A 25,313-nucleotide genomic window follows, 5' to 3' on the forward strand; every position below is an offset into this window, starting at 1 on the left:
GTGATCTTTACAAAATGATGACATAACAACTGCAATACACCTTGCACTGCAAACATAGTTGACTATTTGATTAGCAGGTGCTAATGAAAAATACTTCCCTGCTGTTAGATGTTGTATCATGATGTTGCTGGTGTACAATCTCTTGTGCTACTAATAATACTATAAAATAATACATTTTTTCACATCTTTCTTTACATAAATCACATGTAGTACCGGTAAGAATACCAATGAGGAATATTGATATTGGTGTCGGTCTCAATAAAATCCTAACGATATACAAACCCCGTTTCCTTACGAGTTGGGAAATTGTGTTAGATGTTGTGTTAGTAAATATAAACGGAATACAATGATTTGCAAATCCTTTTCAACCCATATTCAATTGAATGCACTACAAAGACAAGATCTTTGATGTTCAAACTCATAAACTTTATTTTTTTTTGCAAATAATAATTAACTTAGAATTTAATGGCTGCAACACATGCCAAAGTAGTTGGGAAAGGGCATGTTCACCACTGTGTTACATGGCCTTTACTTTTAACAACACTCAGTAAACGCCTGGGAACTGAGGAGACACATTTTTTAAGCTTCTCAGGTGGAATTCTTTCCCATTCTTGCTTGATGTACAGCTTAAGTTGTTCAACAGTCCGGGGGTCTCCGTTGTGGTATTTTAGGCTTCATAATGCGCCACACATTTTCAATGGGAGACAGGTCTGGACTACAGGCAGGGCAGTCTAGTATCCGCACTCTTTTACTATGAAGCCACGTTGATGTAACACGCGGCTTGGCATTGTCTTGCTGAAATAAGCAGGGGCGTCTATGGTAACGTTGCTTGGATGGCAACATATATTGCTCCAAAACCTGTATGTACCTTTCAGCATTAATGGCGCCTTCACAGATGTGTAAGTTACCCATGTCTTGGGCACTAATACACCCCCATACCATCACAGATGCTGGGTTTCAACTTTGCGCCTATAACAATCCGGATGGTTCTTTTCCTCTTTGGTCCGGAGGACACGACGTCCACAGTTTCCAAAAACAATTTGAAATATAGACTCGTCAAACCACAGAACACTTTTCCACTTTGTATCAGTCCATCTTAGATGAGCTCAGGCCCAGCGAAGCCGACGGCGTTTCTGGGTGTTGTTGATAAACGTTTTTTGCCTTGCATAGGAGTGTTTTAACTTGCACTTACAGATGTAGCGACCAACTGTAGTTACTGACAGTGGGTTTCTGAAGTGTTCCTGAGCCCATGTGGTGATATCCTTTACACACTGATGTCGCTTGTTGATGCAGTACAGCCTGAGGGATCGAAGGTGACAGGCTTAGCTGCTTACGTGCAGTGATTTCTCCAGATTCTCTGAACCCTTTGATGATATTACAGACCGTAGATGGTGAAATCCCTAAATTCCTTGCAATAGCTGGTTGAGAAAGGTTTTTCTTAAACTGTTCAACAATTTGCTCACGCATTTGTTGACAAAGTGGTGACCCTCGCCCCATCCTTGTTTGTGAATGACTGAGTATTTCATGGAATCTACTTTTATACCCAATCATGGCACCCACCTGTTCCCAATTTGCCTGTTCACCTGTGGGATGTTCCAAATAAGTGTTTGATGAGCATTCCTCAACTTTATCAGTATTTATTTCCACCTTTCCCAACTTCTTTGTCACGTGTTGCTGGCATCAAATTCTAAAGTTAATGATTATTTGAAAAAAAAAAAAGTTTATCAGTTTGAACATCAAATATGTTGTCTTTGTAGCATATTCAACTGAATATGGGTTGAAAATGATTTGCAAATCATTGTATTCTGTTTATATTTACATCTAACACAATTTCCCAACTCATATGGTTTGTACATCCCTAGTGTTCAGTGTAGCAAGGTTCCAGGAACCTTTTTGTAAATCATCTTAACTCATAAGTAAAAAGCACAATGGAACGTCAATGTTTTGTTACAGTAATAACAGATTAGCCCCGAGTCAATGGATTTCTTGAACATTTCAAACTGTTATCGCAGTTTCTACACAGTGTGCATGTCAGGCTCCATCCACATATGCGGTAAACCTATTTCTTTTAATTCCATGTTGTTGCACAAATGACAAATCAAAACAATAGTAAATTAGATAACAGCTGTACTCGGAGTAATCGTACAAACGTATCAGCAAACCCCACATAAATGTTGTGGGTATTCAAAAAGCCCTACCTGACGATGTGGGTGTGAAAACTCCAGGATACAGTTTCTGGGTGGAAAAGGGGCTTATGTGTCCCCCAGCGGGAAAAGCTGACAGTCACTCCAAACAACACCTTCAGGACACGAGTGAAAGTCATCTATATCTTCCTGTGAGTGTGAGACAAAACAATATGAAGGGGGGTGAAAAGTGTGACAGCTCAGACAATAAACAACACATGCCATCTTAAGAACATTTAATGCAGTGTCGCACAGATCTGTAGATAATAGAGATTATTCGAGTAAGGACACTGTTTCCTCCCAGTAAGAAGCTCTCTGGTATGATTCTGAGTTTACTGTCTAAAGAGGCACAACATGACATCAGCTATTGGGAGTTGAGCTCCATCCAAGAAGATCTTTATGTAGATCTGGCAGCACAGAATCATATTCAGTGTGTGTTATGACATACAGTACCCCATACTTGTCTGACAGCTCAACCACTTTCAATATGACAGTGTGGGAGAAGTAAGGCTTGAGTGTTAAATTTCACACTGGGAACACACGCCTTTGTACTGTACAGGCGATATCCTGATTCGTTCTCTTAATTGTCTGTTTAAATTGCATCCTCTAATAATCTACTTAGGAGAAAGGTTCTAATGATAGTACACTGCATCTAAACTTAAAGACCTTAGAAGTTGTGTGTGTATGTGTGAACAGAACTTTTTTTTTGATAATACAATGTCTTCATTTTGGTCATGCAATAATGTCTGAACAATGTCTGAACTCTAACCAACCTTTGCGTGTCCTGGCTGGTCCACCAAGGTTGTAAACCTCCAAAGCAAGTGATCTGGGCAGGTAACAGTACAAGCCAAATTATTTTGAGGGCCTATTTCAAACCATTGTGTTGCTTTGTTCTTATTTTATAATACATGATTGTGGATTCACTCACTTATTCAAAAGTTTCACAATTTTCATTAGTGAAGCATTTAGCATTGTTGTTGATAGACACAGGAGGTGGACCTGAGGGCGGCTGCTTGATAGAAATTGCCATGTCGCGTTTTCCAACAAACTCCAGCAAAGGTTCTGAGAAAGTTATTTTGGGCAGGTGCAGGGTCGCTGTCAGCACATTTGTTTGTGTAGACGAGGCTACTCCATGTGAGAGAGTTAGCGGGATTGTTTGCTGCTTTAAGATGAACTTCAGCCCAGACTGGACGAACGTCTGCTGGCCTCCCCTGCGTGACGGCTACGTGACAAGGCCGCCTCAGCTTGCTTAGGAGTGCAATTAACCACCGTGCAATTTTACCCTGTCTGAGGCCCCCAGGCATCTCGTAACTCACTTGGACTGACAGGTGTTTGTGTTCCTTCCTGTCGCAGAAAGGGCCCAGCAATCTGGAGCTGATGCCAGATGAATACTCTGTGATGATTGGCCCGTACCCCTGTAACATCAGCTTCCATAATGACCAGCTTTTCCACTGCACCATAAGCGGCCTACTGAGCCCCCGTGAGACAGAGATGCCCGTCACTGTAAGTATGCAAGCAAGAAGAAGACACACAAACACACTATGCAGTTCAACATTGTTGCAGGGTCATTTAAGAAGGTCACTCATCTTATTGTAGTGTGTAATAAATAATCCTTTTTAAAAATCCTGAATCCAAATAGTGATCTGGATCACACCAAAATCTAATCACTTGTTCTTTATCCAATTTCTGACTTTCAAAATCACATGGAGTCAGCCTTTTGTCAGTCAATCACTCTCTTTGTCTCTGTGTGTGGAGGCGGGTGGGCTAGCATACACACACAAAGAGAAGTTGAGCTTTGTAACATAAACGTAAAGTATCAGAAATTATGTGGATCACCCCCAAACCTAATCACGTGTTCTTTATCCCATTGCTGACATTTCTTGAAATGTTCATGAACATCCTTCCTTTTGAATTACGTTGCTAGCTAACTAACTATCTAACAAACAAATGACTACAAAATACACATATGGTAATAATAGACTCTGCATACTTGGTGCAGTATAAATGTTAATCTGGTGCCTCCAGAGTTGCTCATAGTTAGGCTATTGGTTCAAAGCCTACAACCGATTTGGACACAAGTGTGTTTTTGAAGTTTTCAACCAAATCCTCATCCTCAACTTCAGGGATTATTTTCTTCTATATGCAAGCACGTTCCAGCAAGCTCATTTATTTTTGAATGATGTTTGACATGTTTAAGGATCATTCAGGGATTACTTTTTTTCTATGTCATGGCAAGAATATCCAAACTCTATATTGTACATTTTGGATAATATAAAGCTCAAGTCACCCAAGTTTTTTAAGCTCATTAACATTATTCAATGGGCATCACATGCTCAGTATATGTACTCTCCTAGTACATTTCTAGTATTTTTGTATGTTTCAAGATATCATAATCCAGGGAAATGCAACATAATCTAGTCTAATTTTTAATCACTATACGTTTAATAAGATAACCGTTAGACCCAGGCAGCAAACTTGGCTGGACAATGTATTATCCCACATATTATTGCTAATAAACAATATTATTTTCAGCATTATTTTGAGACCAAATTAAGCAAAAATTTATTTATAATATATAAAAATGATAATGGAGGTATTTTTTCCATATGCAATGAATTTAGATTTTACCAAAAAAATGGACTATTGTAATTGGAAGGTCAATAACTTTTAATTATCCTAAAAAAATGGCATACTTGCTCATTCGTCCATGTTGATGGGCTAATCTTTCTCATTGGGTGTGAAGCTGAAATATTCCCAATATTGCAATCATCTTTTTTTCTCCTGATTTTTGATACCTCACAGTGCTTCTTAATGCGAGTAGAGACAATCATGTGCGTGTAAGATAGCGGTCACGCCTCCACCCACTGAGACAAAGATTGTGGATGACTGACAAGAGGATCCACTCCGTTCATTTAGATTTAATTAATGAATAAAGGCAGGGCAAGGCAAGTTTATTTATAGAGCACAATCCTTACACAACATTCTCAGATGCCGAGAGCGATGCATAGAGTGAACCCTCTAGCACCCTGTTTGAAAGTCAGAGATGGAAAAGTACAAACACATGGCGACATGGAATTTTATCGATGACGGTAAAGTTATCGACTTCTTTATCATTTATTGTTCGATTAATAACCCCAATGTTTTGATGATATGTCATTATAATCATTTCAACATTTGTGTCATAATTTATGCCATTGTTTTTGCTGATTGGCTGGGATCAATCAGATGTTTTTACTGCCTCACAGTGAGCCTTTCAGAATGATATGATTCTTTGAGCTATAAATGGTAAATAAGGCACACATCTGACAGGTTGTTAGCTGTCTGAAGACATGCATCAGTTGTAAACCCAAAAATACCAAATTGGGCAAATGTAATGTCAGCACCCACACTGATAATATGTCAGTATTCATGAGCACCCATAAAATCATTACACATGCTTGGCTTACGGCAGCTTTTAATCGGGGTAATGTGCTTTATCTCCTTAATCCGTTATCAATCAACCTGCCATTTTTAGCAAGACACTTTATCAATATGATACAATCTGCTTATGTGGACACACGGGTCGGGCTGTGATTCTGACTCCTCACTGGAGTGTTTGTTTTGTCTCTAGTTTATCTCTGATACAATTAGAGCAGGGATGTCCAAACGTTTTCCACCAAGGAATGTATGCTGAAAAAAGGCCACTTTGATAATTTTTTTGCATTACAGCTTTAATTACATTAAATATGCTGAAACCAATTCAATGTGGAATATGCTAAGCTAGTTAAAAAAAAAATTTGCGTTATAGGAGAAAAAGCAAATAGTTGTTAGTGTTATATCTACAATACCTCATTGATAATGAATTCATTTAAAATCTTGAGAACATTTCGAGGGCCAATAAAAAAATTGCTGCGGGCCGAAAATGACCTCTGGGCCGCACTTGCGCTACAAAGACACGATGGACAGAGAATTCTCCGTCCTACGTGTAGGCTTCAACATAGCAGAAATAAAAAAATATTAGACATATAGTTTATTCAGCAACATCTAGGGATGATACTCGAAACCGATTTTCCCGGTTGTTCGATAAGAAAAGAACCGAGTCCTCGGACTCGAATCACTGTTTGATAACCGGTACCCGTTATCGAGACCACTATAGTAAAGAAAAAGAGTTGGTTCTTTATTCGAATCCCTGGGAACGAATCCCGTCCCGACCAGAAATGCCCCGTGGGACATCACAAGAAATGACGTCACCTAGCTCAGTCATTAGGCGCAGATAGCGAAAGCAGGAAAAAAATGGACCGGAAAAAGCGCTCCAAGGTGTAATGAAGTTCAAAACAAAAGGTATAATCCAATGAATAATTTGAGTGATTGAGTAGCGTACAAACACATGACGAACACTTTTACGACCAACCGGAAACATAGCAACCAGGCTAGCAACGCACCTCCTTTACGGCAGCTGTCGCAACGTTCTTAAAGCAACCGCAGCACATACATACATGACATGATCTCCCTTTTTTAACTTTTGTTTTTCTTTCTTTGTAAACAAAACAAAATCACACTGTATATGTGTTGTCTGTCTAATTATAAATAATGCAGACGAGGCGTGTTGGCTGAGTTCTTGACTTTCACAGCGTGCTCATAACCTCATTCTTAGCTGTCGGTGGCGACATGCAACAACACTTTTCGGGGCTACCGCGCATGCTGGTCACTCCCATTGCATACTGGGTAGTGTAGTTGTTATATTCCCTAGCTCATATCATCACATCTTTCCCCCTATAAAGAAATAATGCTAACTCAATAAAGTATATTTCTTTTTTTAGCTTTAACTTTTCATTTTTTAGCATTGTAACCACATTTGAAAACAACTTTTCTCTTCATAGAATTTTCTTTCAATAAAGAAATAAAGTGCAAAAATGTCAAAGCATCATAACAGTTATGTCAAATAGCAGCAGAAGTGCACTTTTTGGAGAGCTGTATTATTTTCAGTTTTGTGCCCAATATTTAACACTATATTATTATTTATACACCTATAGTGATCACAGAGACAGGTTGTGTTACTGTATATATTTGTTTTTCTGAAAAATCCCACTTAATATACTTTGGGTAACAACAGTCAATATTTATTTATTTTATTTTATTTTTTTAGGGGGGTAACAGTCAATATGTATTTATTTATTAGATTTTATTTTTTTCTTATAATAAAAGTGAGCTTTTGTTAAACCAAATATTGTGGGGTTTTTTTCCATATACAACAACCTATCTGGACTCGATAAGAGAATCGATAAGGAATCGGTTCGATAAGAGGATTCGATAATAGGCTCGAACACGATAATTTCTTATCAAACATCCTCCCTTGCAACATCATTTTATAATTTCATAGCTGCTGGACGACTTTAAGGTCTGATTAAAACAAATTCAATTGATGCGTTTTGGTGTCATTTAATATTCTTTTAATGGCGTTCGTTATTTTCACACAGAATATATATTTCAAACGTATATCCTATATGATAAATATTTCTTGAAGGATGCATTTTTTGCGTCACAGTAGTGCAGCCTCCCTTTGCTGTACTGATAAACTCACACTTTCTTGTCCCTGCTGTTTGCTTTCCTGCAGCCTGCTCTGTTTCTAAGGGGGAAAGTATTCATCAATATTTAAATAAGCCCCTGAATGTGAGTGGTTTGCTGAAATAGCTCTGAAACATATGTCAGTCTGTCACTAGAGAGCTACTGCAAAAACATTTGCTTTTTCCCACACAGAAATAGATTAATTTGTTTTGTTGTGTACATGTTTGCTGCTCCACAACCACGACCATTGTCTGAGAATAAACACTGGCAATTTGCAAACTCACAAAGCGAGGTCACAGGTCAAATACCATGAAGCGGTGACCTCTTCAAAGAGCATGATAGCAGTGAGGATGACATTTGACATGAACATAATCACAGGGTGCGTCTTCTGCTCCTTTGTGTTGCTATATTTGCATAAATCTATACACGTTTGCTTGGTGCGGCGCTCATGGCCTTTTGGTGTTTTTTCACTCTCTTTCCAAGGCTAGATCTATTTTTACAAGCCAGTGTTTAGCTTGGCTCTGAAGTGCAGCCGAGCAGCGTAAGCAGACAAGGGGAAACATAGTTTCTCGTACCCCGAGCGAAACAGGAACATGGAACGATGGCGTTTTACCCTCCATTACACCCCGCCTGGATGATGCAGGCTCTGCAAGAAGGCGCTCGCTCTTTCTCGTAGCGTAAATAAATGCCCCTCGCCGCCAAGATGTGGGGGAGCCCCAGAGAGAGGAAAACTAGTGTAAAAGGGATTTGGTGTGAGGATTGGAGGCTTTTTATCTCGTTGTATGAATGTTGGGATTGGATGGGGAGAGGGAAGGATGTAAGGAGGGGCAACAGAGATCCTGCTGACTCCTCAGAAGGCAGAAGTGAAAGTCCTTTTCTTGTCACAGCTTGGTTAGGCAGAGCATGTGACTCCTGCTGCTCCATGCAGTCGGGCTATTTTTCACATTCCTCCTTGCACCTGTGTCGGAACAACTGATTTGTGGGTGCGGCTTTGCATTAGTGCAAATATCACATATTTGTGTCCCCATTTTATCATTGCTTAACAGTTCGACATAGCTTACCTGAGTCCGGCTTTTGAACAAATTGTAACATTGTCATTAAAGGCTTTTTTCATTAAATTTGTTGGCAAGACTTGAAACATTCTACATTAAAAAAACGTTTTTTTGTTGGCGATTTTTTGGTATCAAGCCTGTTATGCTTCTGAATGCTTGTTCTTAAAACAAACATTTTGTCTTTTTTGACAATGTCAGCTGTTTTTTTAGTTGTGATTGTTTTCCTCTTAACAACAAATGTTTCCCCACAGCAACACTAAATTTAGCATACATGAAAATCCTTGTCATAATCTGCTATTGTGTTGTAATACTGTCAAACAAGTCATTAGAAAAGGCGAGCAGGAAAACATGTTAGATTCGCCCCTTAATTTAATGTGACACTTTGTCATATTAAAAAAAAAATGTTGCGCTGTAAGCCACAATGAGACTTTTCACCGAGCTCTGATCAAATCCCCTCATGGGTTTAAACATCAAGTGTAAGATCCAAAATGAGTTGGGCGTATCATTGAAAGAGGGACAAGGCTTGTGGACACTTTGAAAGTCTTTTATGTTTCTTTTTGACATGAATCTGTGGGCCTGATTATTTTTGTCGCTGCTTTGCACTTCTACTGGTCACATGGCAGGCTCATGACCTATGATTTTTTTTTTTAACTAATTATTTAACATTCAAAATAGACAGACAGACAGACAGATACTTTAATATTCCCATCGGAGAAATTCAGGTAAAGTATATACTGTATTATGAAAGCATTTGATTGGTATGTTGTGTTTTTTAAAAGCCTGAATAGCGTCTGCGGTTGACTGAATATCTGACTGTTTGGTAGCTTGGAAGAAAGTTGAGCCTCCAGTTCAAATCAATTTCCATCACATCAACAATTTGACTGATTTACCTCTGCATGAAATGGTTTCTGCAGTTGCCTGTGCTAAATTATTTTCCTCCACTGGCTTTGATGTGCAGCCAGTTGGCTTTTGGTGTAATCCTACAAACAAGCACTCATCTCCATGTGTTTGTACTCCTTCTTTCTCCGCAGGTACAAGTGGGCAACTACCGGCACACCATCGCCAAAGTTCAGCTTGGCGGCAGCGAGTTGGCCATTGTGGTCTCCATTGTGGTGTGCTGCGTCCTACTGCTGCTCTGCACTGTGGGTAAGTCGCCAGCAGCAGCAATAGATAATCCAGATGTGGAGCACACAAACACACTTCATGGATTTTAGTTTCCTGGGCTTGCTTGTCTTCAGGGCCCACAGCACAAAGACATCATTGTTTGTTACCACATGGCTTTAGAAGGTCACATTCTTTACACTATCTGACGCAATATCACATTGGTTTATATATCGTAAGTTACATTAGTGCACATACAACTAAACCAAAGAGTCACTGTCCTCTGCAGTGGCCATGTGTGTTTGCATAACTGGGCCATTTTTATTAAAAAGAAATAGACACACAACAAATGTCCACTGCAGAAGACGTTGCATGGCTCCCAGCAGTATACACTAGCAGAATCAACATGAAATAACAACACAGTAATAACTCCCAACACACTTGTTTGTATCGAAATAAAAAGCAGTGAACAATTGTCAAACAACCTTTCACCATTATTCCTTATACATTGGTACCTCCAGACACCCAAAAATGGTAACACAAAACTTTTTATAGAGAAGAATTAGAGTTTTACAGGCAGAAAACCATGAAGAATGCATGAGAGAGACAAAGGAAATTGATAAAATAACATTTAACATCACTTTTATCTTTATTGAAGACCCTTGACAGGGATGAGCAACAAGACAAATACCACCTTTGTACTTTGCTACAACTTCTTTCTTGAGTTGAGTAGTTTTCTCACCTTCTTTATCATAGTGCTGGCACTGTTGTTGTATACCGTATTTTTCGGACTATAGAGCGCACCAGTAAATAAGCCGCACCCACTAAATTTTAGAAATTATGTTGCTTTTATTAGCCCCACCGGACTATAAGTACGTTGTGAAATTAGGTTTTTAAACAGAAAGATTTTGTAAATGTTTATTTACACACCTTAATTGTTTCTGAAAATTGCCTGTAACCTATCAGTAGATTGGCTGATTAAACAAAATAGGAAGTCATCGTCATGGACCCACTAACTGCGGAAGCTAGCTCTTCAATCAGCTAAACAGACTCAATAACTCCACGGTGACGTCTTGATAAATTTAAATTTAAACTGAAACCATACAAAAAGAATGCCATTGTAAGTTAATAATACTAACAAAGACACTCGTAAATGTGTCACATATTAGCTAATGCTAACGACAATTGCTTGATTACATTACGATAGCACGTACAAATCACACATAGGACGGTTTAGTAAGCATAAACCATTTTAGTTATACTGTAAAACTCACAATCGTTACTTGAAGTGATGAATGAAGAATCCATGTGAGTAGAAAGCTACGGAAGGCTAGAAGACGGAATGGCAGTGCTACGTCCCGTTGAACGCTCTAAACAGAAGGGCACTGAGGCACTACAGGCACCTCCAGTAAGTGAACTCTTCTAAAAGATGTCGCCATAGCACACACAATAACACACCTTGTCAGTGTCCTCGCTTGTTGTTGTTTTTTTTAAACTATTTGCATTATGAACGTCAGCAAAGAAAAATCCATAAATCAGCTTCACTGTTTTTTAAGCCACAGGATTCTAAGTGTAGAAAAAAAGTAGGGGCTTATAGTCCGGAACTTATGGTACAAAGAACACACAGACAACGGCTGTATGCTAAGACTACTGTGTTTAAATCAACTAATGCAATTACATGCAAAACAGCCAGTCAGCGCCATATTATCTTTGATTGTTTGTGATCGTTGGGTGTGGTGCGTTCAGCGACAATCTAAAATCACGGACTCTATGGTTCTTGTTGACTCTGGTACTACTATTATTGGTATGCTACAACTTTATTTGGCTCTATAGTGAGTTGTTTGCAGCTGTACTAAAAAAAAGCACTGAGACTCACTGACCACCGGAATTCTACTTTTTTTTTTTACCACGCTTTAAATCCTGCGCTTTATAAAATAAATAATAAATAAAAATAAAATAATGCTAATTTATATATTTTAGCCTCAATTTAGCCTTGTCACACCAGACCAGTGAATTTGCTGAACGGGTCACGGTGCACCAATGAAATTGTTCACATTAAATCAAAAACACTCAAACAATCTTCAGTTATTTAGCGCATTATGGACTCACCCTCATCATGCAGAAGACACGACGGAATGCACAAGAATCAGCCACAAAGCCAAAGACAAACGAGCCGGCCATCGAAAAAGAAAACAGCCACTGCACAGAACGGAAATCTACCACCACTAACAGGCCGAAAGAGCAGAACGCAGCGCATCCAACAGAACAACTTCAGCAGGGGAAAGAAAAGGACTAAGACAGTGTTCAATGACATCTCCAGTAGGCTACTGTATGCGTGTTACAGGGAGTGTCTTTTGTTAAATTTGTGAATGAACACGAGCGCTTGTGTAAATATTTCATGTTTCAATGTGTACACCCGCAGCTTATAGACATGTGCAGCATTTATGTACAAAATTAATTGAAGTGTGTGTTCTCTATAGTCAGCAAATGACAGTAATTGTACTAAAACCCGAGACAAGGTACGAAAACCGAGACTAATTTTTGCTGAAAATTTCCGCCTAAAACCAAATCATACCAAAACAGGGGCATATGAAAACCGAGGTACCACCGTGCTACTTGTTGTACAGTTGACAGTCTGCAGATTGAAACGTATCGAAACTTTTTTTTTCTCATGTCTGTCTCAGCCCTTGTCATTTACTGCACAAAGAGCCGAAGGGCAGAACGCTACTGGCAGAAAACTTTACTCCAAATGGAAGAGATGGAGTCCCAGATCAGAGAAGAGATCCGCAAAGGTGCGTTTAACACACACAGGCACACACACACACACACACACAGTTCCACAGTGCTATTTCATAAGTCTTCAGACCTCAAATGACGTTTTGTGTCAGTTTACAAAAAAAAGAGCATTGAGGGGAGACAGAAATATCGACCACCTTTGCTTGTGTTGTTTTGTACACTTCTTCCAGTGTTTGTTGGAGGATGCTTTCCCGTTGAAAATGCGCCGGTGATGCATCTGTTGACAGATTTGTGCCTAGTAAGCATGACTCATAAAACGCAGCGCCTGACAAGTGATCAGTCACATGCAGTCACAGTGATTTCGCCACATCGCCTCTTCGGTATAGCGAGGCCTTGACATGCATGTACGTGCGCCCGTTTGCGCGTTTGTGTGTGTGTGTGTGTGTGTGTGTGTGTGCGTTTGCGTGCCTGTGTGTGTTTCTAGGGCATGCGAGTAAAGCTTTGTGAAGGCCACTCCATGTATGAGCCGCCAGATTTATGGCTTAGAGATGGGGGGTGGATAGAGGGAGGAAGCAATAGGTGTAGGAGACAAGGCGGGAAGTGCGAGGAAAAGCAGAAGTGTAACGGAGGAGGAGGAGGAGAGGTTAGTCAGTGGACAAGGAAAGATTTGTGACCTATTTGAGGGTGAGTGTCCACAACAAGACACATGTCTGCTGAGACAAAAGATAAAACAGAAGACTAGGGAGGAAAGCAAGATGGGAAATTAACATGTTCCAGCTTACAGGAAGGGGAAGGTCTGGTGTTTGGGCCTTCTGGGGCCAATCAGGAGTTGAGAGTGTGAACTGACTCCTGCTTTAGAGCACATTAGTGAGCGGCAGCATAGATAACTCCAGAGAGAGCTTTTCCTACATCCCCCAGGTCTTGTTTTCCTGTCTTTCCAGGCAAACACAGTCTGAAGAAAACAGCATTGTAACCCAAATATGTCTCACATGGTGCGGCAGGAAGGGCTCTGTTGTAGAGATCAGCAGCTCTGATTAGAGCAGGACATTATCTTCTCTTATAACACGCCACCATTAGAACATGCTGGAACACAGCATGTAAACATCAGCCTGAACACACTTCTGAGAGATAGTGATTGAGTGCTCCGGTTTCTATTTTCCAATCCTGGGTTAAAATATCTTCTTTTGAAATGAGCCTGGCTTGTTTGGACTCATTTGAACTCATTTTTACTGAGAAAAAAATATGAAGTGCAATCCTCTTCTTAGGTCCAACAAGAGTGTCAGGTAATGGCGGATTCCTGGAAAAGTCTTGAAACCTCTGCATTTTTTTTTGTGAAAGTGTGTAATATTGTGCACAAGAGAAAAGGGAGTCTCAACAAGAAAAATACAACTACATAATACAGCCTGTGTGTACATTGATACCTTTGTTGTAATTACTGGAAGTGTTGGTTCCAGTCCAGAAGGTGAACTTCCTAACACCAATCAAACATCGAGCTAATCCACCATGCAAATCCTCTCCTAGATATAAATGCTGCTTTTTCTTGGAAATGGAATAAGTTAAGTTTGAGCCATGCTGTTATAACAACTAGTGATGGGTAGTTCGCAGGAATGTCACAGTATTGTAGATACCGCGGTTTCAAAATCCTCACAATAATGCCGTAACATGTGACGGTATCAAACAAAAACTTGGTGAGTATAGTTTTTTTCTGCCACTTTTGCGTTGGCCAGTTTGAAAATAAACATAACATCTCCCAAAATCCTGAGGCGTGGAACGCCGTAAAGGGGAGAGAAAGAGGAAGCCTGCGGGAAGAGTGTGTTTGTAGTAGATAAAAGGAATTGTATTTTTCGGACATTTCCTGAAAATACGTCCAGAACTTTTTGAGTTATGTCGCTAACAAACTGACAAACAAACCCTGGCAAAAACATAACATCTTTGGCAGAGTCAATTAAATCTTCGTTCTGTAAAGTGCGCTTCGTTCGTCTCGAGCATTTACTGAGCCAAGGGAAAGCGCCCAGTAGGCATGCGGATACAGCACACCACGGGCAATACGAGTAATTTGAGGAGCTATTGATAAACCATCACCTGGAAAAGGTATTTAAAGCCAGCGAGGCTAAACATCAATCTGTAATGTCTGAGAAACTGCAGTCTCCAAACTGATATAAAAAATGTCCGCTGTGGAGGACACTGCTTCTCAGAAAGTAAAAGTTGAAACTAAACCAAACATTATTGTTGTTACTCGGGAGGTTTACATTGTCACTTTAAAGGCACTCAACTATAAGTGTTTTTTTCTTTTTGCTTGAAACAGTGGATGCTCCTGCATTATTATTAAATGGTTTTATTTGTACATATACCACAACAATACTGTACCGTGGCCTTAATACCGTGACAATATCGTATTGTGAGATTTTGATATTGTTACATCTCTAGTTCGCGAAGGAAAAGGCCCTTACAGTCGAGTCTTTGTAGTGAACCAGCCATGTTATTGGTCGTCTTTTTGTTTCTGTTAAAGATGATTGTTGAAAATGTGTGATGTCGTACGTTTCAACGCTGAGTAATGGTGTTAATCCCTGCAAAGTCATAAGACCGTCAACAGGAGGGAGGGAGACGATAAAGAATGAGAAAACGTACATCGTTAGATATTACATGCTGGAAAGGTGAGGAAATTGAGCAGCAGGAAACAAAAGTTGAGGCACTTTGTGTTCCTGAATGCCAATCTTCACTAAAGACTAGCAAAAGCTTACCTGGATGCTGCCTTACTGTTACTTTTGCACAGAATCGTTTATATGCTGTTGTTTAATGTTTTGTTGAGGTGCGGTTTCATTGTTAATAGGTGGAAAAAATGGTACAAATAATACACACAATCATATTATGGCTATGACATTAATTAATATCGAACATGCATACAGTTACAATATAGTACATGACATATTTAGAGAGGCTCATTACAACTTGTCCAAAAAAGTGTAGGAAGAAGCAGAGCTTATTTGATTCTACCCCTTTTCGTTTCATAGCAATTTCTTACTCATTTATTCACTTCCGTTGTTGAATCTGTGACACAAACAAATGATTAAATAGTCAATAAAGTTATAATGAATAAAATAAGCTGTGGTTAATAATGGTTGTTAATAATTGTGATTCACATAATTTACTGAACATGTGATGAATGATAAAATATGTCTCATTTATTAATAAGGTTCAAGATGATCAGGATTCTTCTTCTTTCTACTTTGTTAACACTTTGAAATTGAACAGTTTCTTAAATTGGATCATATTCATACTTTGTTTGACTTCTTTGTTGAATCCATTTCATAGATTAATTCCACACACTGTTATACTAAAGGTTTTAAAGGGGAACTGCACTTTTTTTTGGAATATTACCTATTGTTGACAAACATTATTAGAGAAATGACAATGGATGTTTAATTTTTTTTGCATTCTAAATATTAAATAAATGCGATCAAAAGTCTGCTTAAAATGGAGCCTATGAGAGCCGCGCAATTCCTGTCATGATCCGTTACCCGGGTCATGGCATGATTTATGTTTGGTAGTTTTTCTGTTTTAGTCTGTTCCCTAGGTGCACCCTTTCCTTGTTTTCTGTTGGTTTCCATGGGCACTGATTCTCCTCACCTGAGTTTTGTAATTAGTGTTCCCACCAGGTGTTTTGGTTAATCACTCCCCTATATAGTTTCCTGTCACCCAGCAGTAGTTGCTGGGTCAATGTTTGCTATAGGCAACATATACGTTCTCCTGTTTTTTCTCCTCGCTGGAGTAAGTGTGTACACACTAGCATTCCTCGTTTTTCACCCTTGGTGACATTTTGTGTTTTTTAGCTCCATGCTTGCTAGTATCCTCAGTTTTGTATTTTTGTCTTGCGTTTAATCTATTAAAAGACTTCATCTTACCTCCACGCTACTCCTGCTTGTCTTCTGCCTTGAAAGGAATGCTACCAGCGCTGCTATGCGTCCCCGCAGAAGTAACAATTCCGCCCCTAAAAAAACATCCAAACACCGCCATTGACGTTTTATATACATGATGTAAGTATATTTGTAATGTAGTAACGGGCACATTAATAATTGCATTTAATATTTATGTATTTCGCGCATTTTAAGCATATGTGGTGCATTAATTTCAAAAACGCATCACAACGTTTGCTTTTTTTTTTTCATCTCTGATTATTACTCGCTGCAGATTTTATAAGAGCCAACAAACATAATAAAACATCACTTACTGTACAGCATCTGCTGTCATTAAGATGCCGACTGCTAGGATGTTCATATATTCCTGTTTAGATGAACAATCACTCATAAACCTCATGAAGAAACGGGCTAGGGTATGTGGGGACCAAGCGTCTTTTAGTGTCGTTCTCGCCATTTCCAGGTCCTAAATGGCTGTCAAAATGTCCCAATTTATCGGATTACCTCCTCAGACTTCTTCTGTCCAGGTGAGATGCATGATTTATGATCTACAATAAATTTACAGGGAGCAAGGAAGCGAGGAAGCAGCATACCACTCGATGATGTAAACATAGGGACACGTGATAGTGATCACGTCGCTGCTATAAATAGTTTGTCTGCATTATCGCTTATATTAATAATATTACTAATACTTGGTGAAGAAACAAGTCACGAAATGTAAATTGAGTATTGTTGCCGCTTTTTGAATGGTTATTTATTGGCGGAATAATGGAGCTCCCATTGGCTTTGATGTAAGCATACTTTTATTTACGTTTATTTAAAAAAAATCCATCTGTCGTCACGTCTTTCATTATGATTGTGAACGATAGGCAAAATTCCCCCAAAAAGTTTGTGTTAAGTTAAATTTTCCCAGGTTATATTTTTACTCTTTTGTTGAGAAGAATTGTTGTACATTCTTGGGTAGCAGGTTATTGTTAGGGAATAAAGAGGAATACTTATGTAATTATTTCCCCCATACTTCTACTTAATTACTCCAATATGGTAATATTTGAGAGCAGTGGAGAATATGGAGTGATTTTGGTCCAGAACATATTAATATAAATATTATAATATTATATTAACAAATTTTGTTTACCCTAACAGCATATTTTTATTTGCCTTATCAATGTATTCACTTTGTATTTGTCTTTGACTTTCTTTCTTACTGTTACGGAATAGCATTATTTTATTTCTACTGAGATTCAATAATAGTCTGTTTTTATCAAACTCTCTTTTTTAAGTAATTCATTTTTTCAAGGTAAAAGACTCTAGTGTGCAGAAAAATACAGTTTTTGGAGCGAAAGATGACTCTTACTTGCTGATTGTTTCAGCTGTCACTTCAGTCTTTGTCGTAGCTGGCGTTGCTTCCTGGTGTGACATGTCTGATATTATTCGTATAAGCTCCTTTTGTGTTCTCTCCTGAACAAAATGTGGTCGTATTGTCTGTAAATAATACTAACTTTAATTGTATGGAGATTGAACAATGTTGGTCCCCCTGGGGTACATCATAAGATATATTTCCAGATGATTACTTGTGTTTGCCTAACTTCTCAAATTGCTTTGGTCCATTTGGTCTAAATGACTTGGTCTTTAAAATGTGTTTTTGTAGCAATCTGTTACACGTTGAGAACATAAAAAAGCCAAATGAATAATTAACATTTGATATAATTATATTTTTACAATAGAAATTAATTGTACACTTATTTTAATGACCACTTTAGGCGACAAAAAAAAAAACTAAGGATCTTTTATGGAGCTCTTTTTTGGGAGCCGAGCCAAAAGAACCAACTCCCCTTAAAATAGCCGTAACAAACACTTACATAGATTTAGAAAGCCTTTAACCCCCGGTGTCCTTTTAGTGTGTTTTCACCTTGGAAAGCATTTGTATTTGTCCTTTTAGGCTTTGCAGAGTTGCAGACAGACATGACAGACTTGACCAAGGAACTCAATCGCAGCCAGGGCATCCCATTCCTGGAGTATAAACAGTTTGTCACGCGCACGTTCTTCCCGAAGGTGAGAATCTTAGTTTATCTCCTCGATCTGATTTCTAGAGGCACCATCATTTTTCTTTCTGCTGCTGCTGCTGCTGAGCTAATCTCTTCTCCCTGCATGTCCTATTTCATACTCCCTGCCTCTTGGAATATGCAGGAATATTCACCTTGGGGCTTTGAATGCACAGTAGGTGTAGCAAAATGTCGCATAAATTGGCACCCTGGTGGAGAGTTAATGTGTTCTCTATAGGTAAGCATTTTTCTGACGTGTGATCCACCCTAAAGGGGTCCATCAGTGCGTGGGTATTTTTCCACAAATACACAGGCGCACAACTCAGCAGGCTTTATCTTGCAAGCACAGGCTTTGACTTTCAAGGAGACAGAACAATGGCGGGCACTGAGACAGGATAACTTTTCCTTCTGATTTCGCAAATCACTCTCAACTCACATGTCCACATTACGCTCCCAGTGTGCCGGCAGCCATGTTGATTTACTACACTGGACACACGAATAAGATTTATCCTCTGGTATTTTCCACCCAGACAACAAACATTAGGGGTGTGAATCTTTGAGCACATAACGATTCGATCCAATTTTGATTCCTGGAGTGACGATTCCTTCCGAATCTATTTTAGATTCTCGCAATGTGTTATTTGGCATAATGATGACATAATGAAACTTTTTCAAAAAAGGTTACTGGTTAAAATAGCTCCTTCTGGTTGCATAGAGATGGCCTAAAACCGTCTTTTTAAAATGTATTATTTTGATATATTTAGGATTTGAAAGTGGGTTTTTTTGTTTTTTTAAACGATTTTTGAAAATTATGGGTCGATTTAGAATCGAGATGAATTAAAATCGCGATTCGGGTGTGAATCGATTTTTATATGCACCCCTACATAAAAGTTCTTCATTTTTCAGAAGGCATTAAAAGCATTTCTTTTTTTTTTTCTTTTTTTTTGCTCAAATCTTGAAACAAAAATACCAACCAAGAAATGTTGTATTTTTTTTTTTTTTAACACTTTGAAGGTTTTGTGATCAAATTCATTTTCAAATAGTATAAATTTGCAAAGCATGGGTTTTTTGATCTGTGACATTATCTGTCAAAAAAGGCCTTCAAAAGGGTTGAAACAAAAATAAAAATATGTGTTTGATATTTTTGTTTAGGATTGAAGTTTGAGAAATTTTAGCAAAAAGGGAAAAAAAAATATTCCAAATTGTTTTTACGACTTCCAAATACTAAATGATTTGTATGTCCTATCATCTTTTTTCTTTTTTAATCGATTTTTTTACATTTTAATCGATTTAGAATCGGGATGAATAAGAATTGCGATCCGGATGTGAATTGATTTATTTTGTGCACCCCAAGCAAACATGGTCCTTGTGACGCTCTTGTTTCTTCACTGGACTGCATCTGTGACACAGACCACATACAAGCCAAATGTAGCTGTCCTAAATTGACAGACAGATCTAAAAGGCCGCCACTTGGCCCCCTGTCAGTTGGTCTCCGAAACCATTAGGTCTGGCGATGTTTGGCGTCACGGTGTCATGTTTCCTTTTCAATCCTCACTCAGAGTCCATTGAAGGGCCTCTCTGCATAAGGGTGCCCTTTGGTTCCGGTCTTGATTTACCCGAAAATGTTCAAGGCTGCCTCTTTTTCTGCTGGTTTTGGTCTCATAGTCATGTAATTATGATTGCAGCTGGCTTTTTTTCCAACCTCCTCTCTATGCGTGTGTTTTTCAGATGTGCTCTGATTACGAGAGGCGCCTGGTCCAGCCCGCCTATGAGTATGATTCAATGGGCCCTCGAGCTCTGCCAGAGACCCACCCGCTGCTCCAGGACTGGCAGGTGAGGGGTTAAGCCATTAGGAAGTTTGCTTGCACACGCTTCTGCCAGAGTGCCTTGATTTGGGTCCTTATTCATTCCTTGCTTTTTTCAACTGGGTCACACAGAAGCTTATTAAGGCTCTACGGTGAGGTTGTTGATGAGAAGTAAAAAAGGCATATTGTGCAGTTTGTGTGTGTAGTTAATGCTTAATGCATGTTCTCCCTACGCACCAGATTTGTAAAACACTCCAACTTAGTACACGTCGGATGGCTGAACAGATCTCGTGGAAATTCTTCTTGTTTTGTGAGTGCATGTGAGACTGGAAGGAGGCAGCCATTTGAAGACAGTGGGAGAGTGTGCACTTTCACACCTTTCCCTGCATGCTAAAAGTGGGAGCACGCACGTGTGTGCACATTACCAGAGAAAGTAACAATCCCGAGCTAGTTTTGGGGTCGGCAGCCAGAGGGGGAGCCTGTCTGACTGTGATGAAGTGCCCTGGATCCGCGTCATCTTCCCAGGAAGTGTTTCCAGGTCGCGGCAAATAAATCTCACAGGCGAGCATTTATCTTAATGGACACCTCTGTTCTCCTTCTGTCAGCGTGCAAACTGCACCATATGGTTGAAGTCCAGAGGGAAGACTTTGTCACACTGCTGCGTAGTCGCACCCATTGATAGACCAGACTCATTAAGTCGACTCTGCACATTTAGGGAGCTGCAGAAAACGAGAACTGGGTGCTCGCCGGGGACCGGATGAAAGGGATAAAAATAGATGAGGAAAGATGAGCAGGTGTGTCAGAGGTCCTTCGCTGAAATAATTATTTTCTGCCCTTTGCCATCAGGCCACCAACCAGACCAGACCCAACGTGGAGGAAGGCATCACAATGTTCGCCACCCTTCTCAATAACAAGCACTTCTTGATCATCTTCGTCCACGCCTTGGAGCAGCAGAAGGATTTTGCTGTGCGAGACAGGTAACCATCTCTTCACTAAATGCGGAAAAACAATGATGATTATTGCGGGAATTATTATTTGGGCCATCAAATAAAGCAGTCCTTGCAACTTTTAGTCATCCAAACTCCAACAATTTTTGCAAATGTTGTGCCATATTTTTAGGGGCAGCACGGTGGAAGAGGGGTTAGTGCGTCTGCCTCACAATACGAAGGTCCATTGTAGTCTTGGGTTCAATCCCGGGCTCGGGATCTTTCTGTGTGGAGTTTGCATGTTCTCCCCGTGACTGTGTGAGTTCCCTCCGGGTACTCCGGCTTCCTCCCACCTCCAAAGACATGCACCTGGGGATAGGTTGATTGGCAACACTAAATTGGCCCTAGTGTGTGAATGTGAGTGTGAATGATGTCTGTCTATCTGTGTTGGCCCTGCGATGAGGTGGCGACTTGTCCAGGGTGTACCCCGCCTTCTGCCCGATTGTAGCTGAGATAGGCTCCAGCGCCAACGCGACCCCAAAGGGAATAAGCGGTAGAAAATGGATGGATGGATGGATGTGCCATATTTTTACTTAAAAATGTAATGGCAACAAATTATATTTTGATTATTCCTAAATAATCAAAATAGAGAGCGCAATCCATTTATCGTATCTGTCCTCATATACACGCAGAATATATATGCCGATTATTAGAATGCCCACAATACTGGGAGGAGAAGATGCCAATATAATTATTTAGTGCTCGCAATGTGATTTTTCAAGACTAAAACTGTTCTGCAGTCACTGTTTTCAATATATATTCATCACTTTTGAAATGTTTGTGCAAACTGGCACAGTTCTGCAAAAATGCTTGTGAAAAAGTAGACGATCGCAATCTTAATCAATGGAAATATAATTTTAGGACTTAATTGGCTAATTAATTTTTATTACATTTTTTTAATCTGTCCTGTCCAGCTACTCCAGCAAATCATATTGTTGATGTAGATGCTCATATCTGCTGTACAGATTTACTTTGCAAAAGAGAAGTGTAGGACACTTCTCTTGTTGTTGTATTATATTGTATTTGGCGCAGCTTTAAAATGAAATGAAATCATTCATTTTGGTGTCTGCTGCCGGTTTTTAATGGCGTTCATGGGTTTCATGTCGGTAATAAATAAATAAAATGTAAAATATCTCCAACATGAAAAAAATTATTTTCCTTTTTGGAATGATCCAGACGCACCGTCCCAACGCCACAGCATCTCCCAGAACATACCTTCAGTGTTCTAAAAGTAGGTTATGTTGTCTAGATCACACTTCCATATAGCCCAGAAAAGGCTGTGCATATTATATTTGTGTTCTGCATGTCAAAAAACGCCACCGGTTGGACCATAAGATGCCATAAATGTAAAGGGAAATGAGTGTCTCCATGGTGACAGCCTGTATACACACAAAATCCTCATTTAAATAGGGCGGTTTGCACCAATTTTGCCTTTATTAATTGTACATGCAGTCTTAAAGGTGCTGTTTGCAACTTCCTCACAGTTACATTTTTCAAAGCAAAAAATATAATACCACCACCGCTTATGTTACCATTAGTGGTTTAACAGAACACTTTTGATTGATAATTGTCTATATTTTTCACAATTACAAATTTTAGGAGATAAAAAAATTATCGACCCGAATAAAATGATTGGTGTTTACGACAGTCACTCATCCAGTCTCGTCAACACATACTCGCAGGGATGGCGTGCACACATACAAAAGCAGACGAAGTGAAGCCACAAACAATTTGCAGACATGTTGTTGTTGTCATAGGATATACATCATAGACATCTTATAAGTAGACGCAGCATCGAGCGCTACTGCCTACTAGCGCTGACGAGACGCGGGGCCGCCATCTTGGAGTGGTGATCCGCTCCACTCAGTGCAATTCATTTGGCAGGAGCAATGAACTCTCAGCGCATTTAATTGAGCTTACCTCACTGAATACCACTGATTTTCATGCGTTTTTTTGTCATACGTGTTGCTATGATAAAGGACCCATGTTTTGGCGTATTTTATTATTCATATTTTGCTTAACAGTAATAGAATATTCTTATATGCTATTAGTGACCAGACGTCCGAGATCAAAACTGGGAATATAATCCCAGAAAAGAGGGGAAAAAACATTAAGCTATTTTTAAGTTCAAGAAACAATATGATTAGGTTATATATACACATGCGTATATCCTACATAAACAATGTATGAATACATTAGATATCTATATATCTTAGGGACCTATAGACTGTATCTCTGTTGATGCAGCAGCAGAGAGTTTATTCTGTCTTGACACTTTGTATTGATATTTTGTATTACATTCTTCCCTTAAATGATAATGTTTACAGTGATTGTTTTATATGTATTTTTTATGTATGTCGCTTTGGATAAAAGCATCTGCCAAATACTTAAACATAAACATATATTAACCTACTCAGTGGCCTAGTGGTAACCTACTCAGTGGCCTAGTGGTTAGAGTGTCCGCCCTGAGATTGGTAGGTTGTGGGTTCAAACCCCGGCCGAGTCATACCAAAGACTATAAAAAAATGGGACCCATTGCCTCCCTGCTTGGCACTCAGCATCAAGGGTTGGAATTGGGGGTTAAATCACCAAAAATTATTCCCGGGCGCGGCACCGCTGCTGCCCACTGCTCCCCTCACCTCCCAGGGGGTGATCAAGGGGATGGGTCAAATGCAGAGGACAAATTTCACCACACCTAGTGTGTGTGTGACTATCATTGGTACTTTAACTTTAACTTAAATATATAAACACCTGAAAGTCTTTATCAGCTAAAACCACCAATCCGTTTCACTGGATTCAGACTAAAACCAAATTCTGTCTTACCCAACAATGTTAGTATTTGAATATTGTTACTTGAAGACTTATTCCTGGTTACAATTATACTGTTAAGAAAGTCTTAATTAATAAGACATAAAAATGTCTTATGCTTTGCCTAAAATGAGAATGTATCATTATCAGTGGCGGCTGGTGAATTTTGTTCTAGGTGTTACAATCATTTATTTCAACTTTATGTTGTTCAAGCATGACATTTTTTAATTTAATTGATTTCAGTACTATTGAAGATCTTTGCTCCTTCTCAACTCTGTGGTAATATTCTTTTCACAAAATACAACCAATAGTACGTTAATGTTAAATCTTACTTGTGAAAAGTAGTCCCCCGATTCCTATTTTCAACAGTCCGCTCATTTGAACAGGAAAACGCTGAACACCATCTTTGTTTTCTACCTGTCAACTGTCAGTTTAGGCTGCTCGCCGGCTCCTCATCACCACTTCAAGATGGCGGCCGAATTTCTCGCGTCACAGCAGCCAATGCTGCGTCTACTTATAAGATGTCTATGATATACATTCAATGACAGCTAACGCTAGATATCCAAATTGCTATTATTAGCTAACAACACCTAAAGCTAATGCGCGTGCATGTGTTACGTACTTACGTATTTACGTCGTTGCATAAAAGAAGCCGTAAGATGGCGGGATATACTATGTAAAATTCATTGGCACCCTCTAGGCATCTGTGTAAATGTTGCAAACAGCCCCTTTAATAGACCATCCGGCACACACCTACTAATACTACAGATAATTTTATAATTTGCACATGCTGTTTAGCACTTCTTATTTGGATTTTAGGACATTATGTTAAGATTTGATCACGGTGATCCCAGGATGCAGAGACAAGAGGCAATGTTGAATAATAAAAGGGGAATATTTAATAAGTCCAACAATTACAACAAAAGGCGATGGGGCAAAGATGCACACCATGAATAATCAACAAAAAAAGGTTCCACAGTGGTCGGCAGGGAGGTAGGCCAGGGCGCACTGAACACAGCAATAAGTCCAACACAAAAATCCTCTTTACCTCAGGGGGGGCTAGGAAGCAAGCACAAAGAGGTGAGGGATTACAGGAATAAGGAGTGGCAACATACCGGGACTGATGAAACGAAGCAGGCACA

At 39.3% G+C, this 25,313-nt stretch overlaps 1 protein-coding gene across 1 annotated transcript in view; it reads left to right on the top strand.

Annotated features, from left to right (window-relative positions):
* The window catches only part of plxnd1 (plexin D1), a 166,851-nt gene that overhangs the window by 110,139 nt on the left and 31,399 nt on the right, over positions 1–25,313 (top strand). Inside the window, exons 19-24 of the mRNA XM_061982171.1 lie at positions 3,537–3,686; positions 9,811–9,925; positions 12,565–12,672; positions 18,470–18,582; positions 20,301–20,405; positions 21,224–21,354. Of these exons, the coding sequence (XP_061838155.1) occupies positions 3,537–3,686; positions 9,811–9,925; positions 12,565–12,672; positions 18,470–18,582; positions 20,301–20,405; positions 21,224–21,354 (722 nt within the window). The remainder of the gene's footprint in view (positions 1–3,536; positions 3,687–9,810; positions 9,926–12,564; positions 12,673–18,469; positions 18,583–20,300; positions 20,406–21,223; positions 21,355–25,313) is intronic.

The sequence above is a fragment of the Nerophis lumbriciformis genome, linkage group LG01 (assembly GCF_033978685.3).
Source record: "Nerophis lumbriciformis linkage group LG01, RoL_Nlum_v2.1, whole genome shotgun sequence".
NCBI classification, from domain to species: Eukaryota; Metazoa; Chordata; class Actinopteri; order Syngnathiformes; family Syngnathidae; genus Nerophis; species Nerophis lumbriciformis.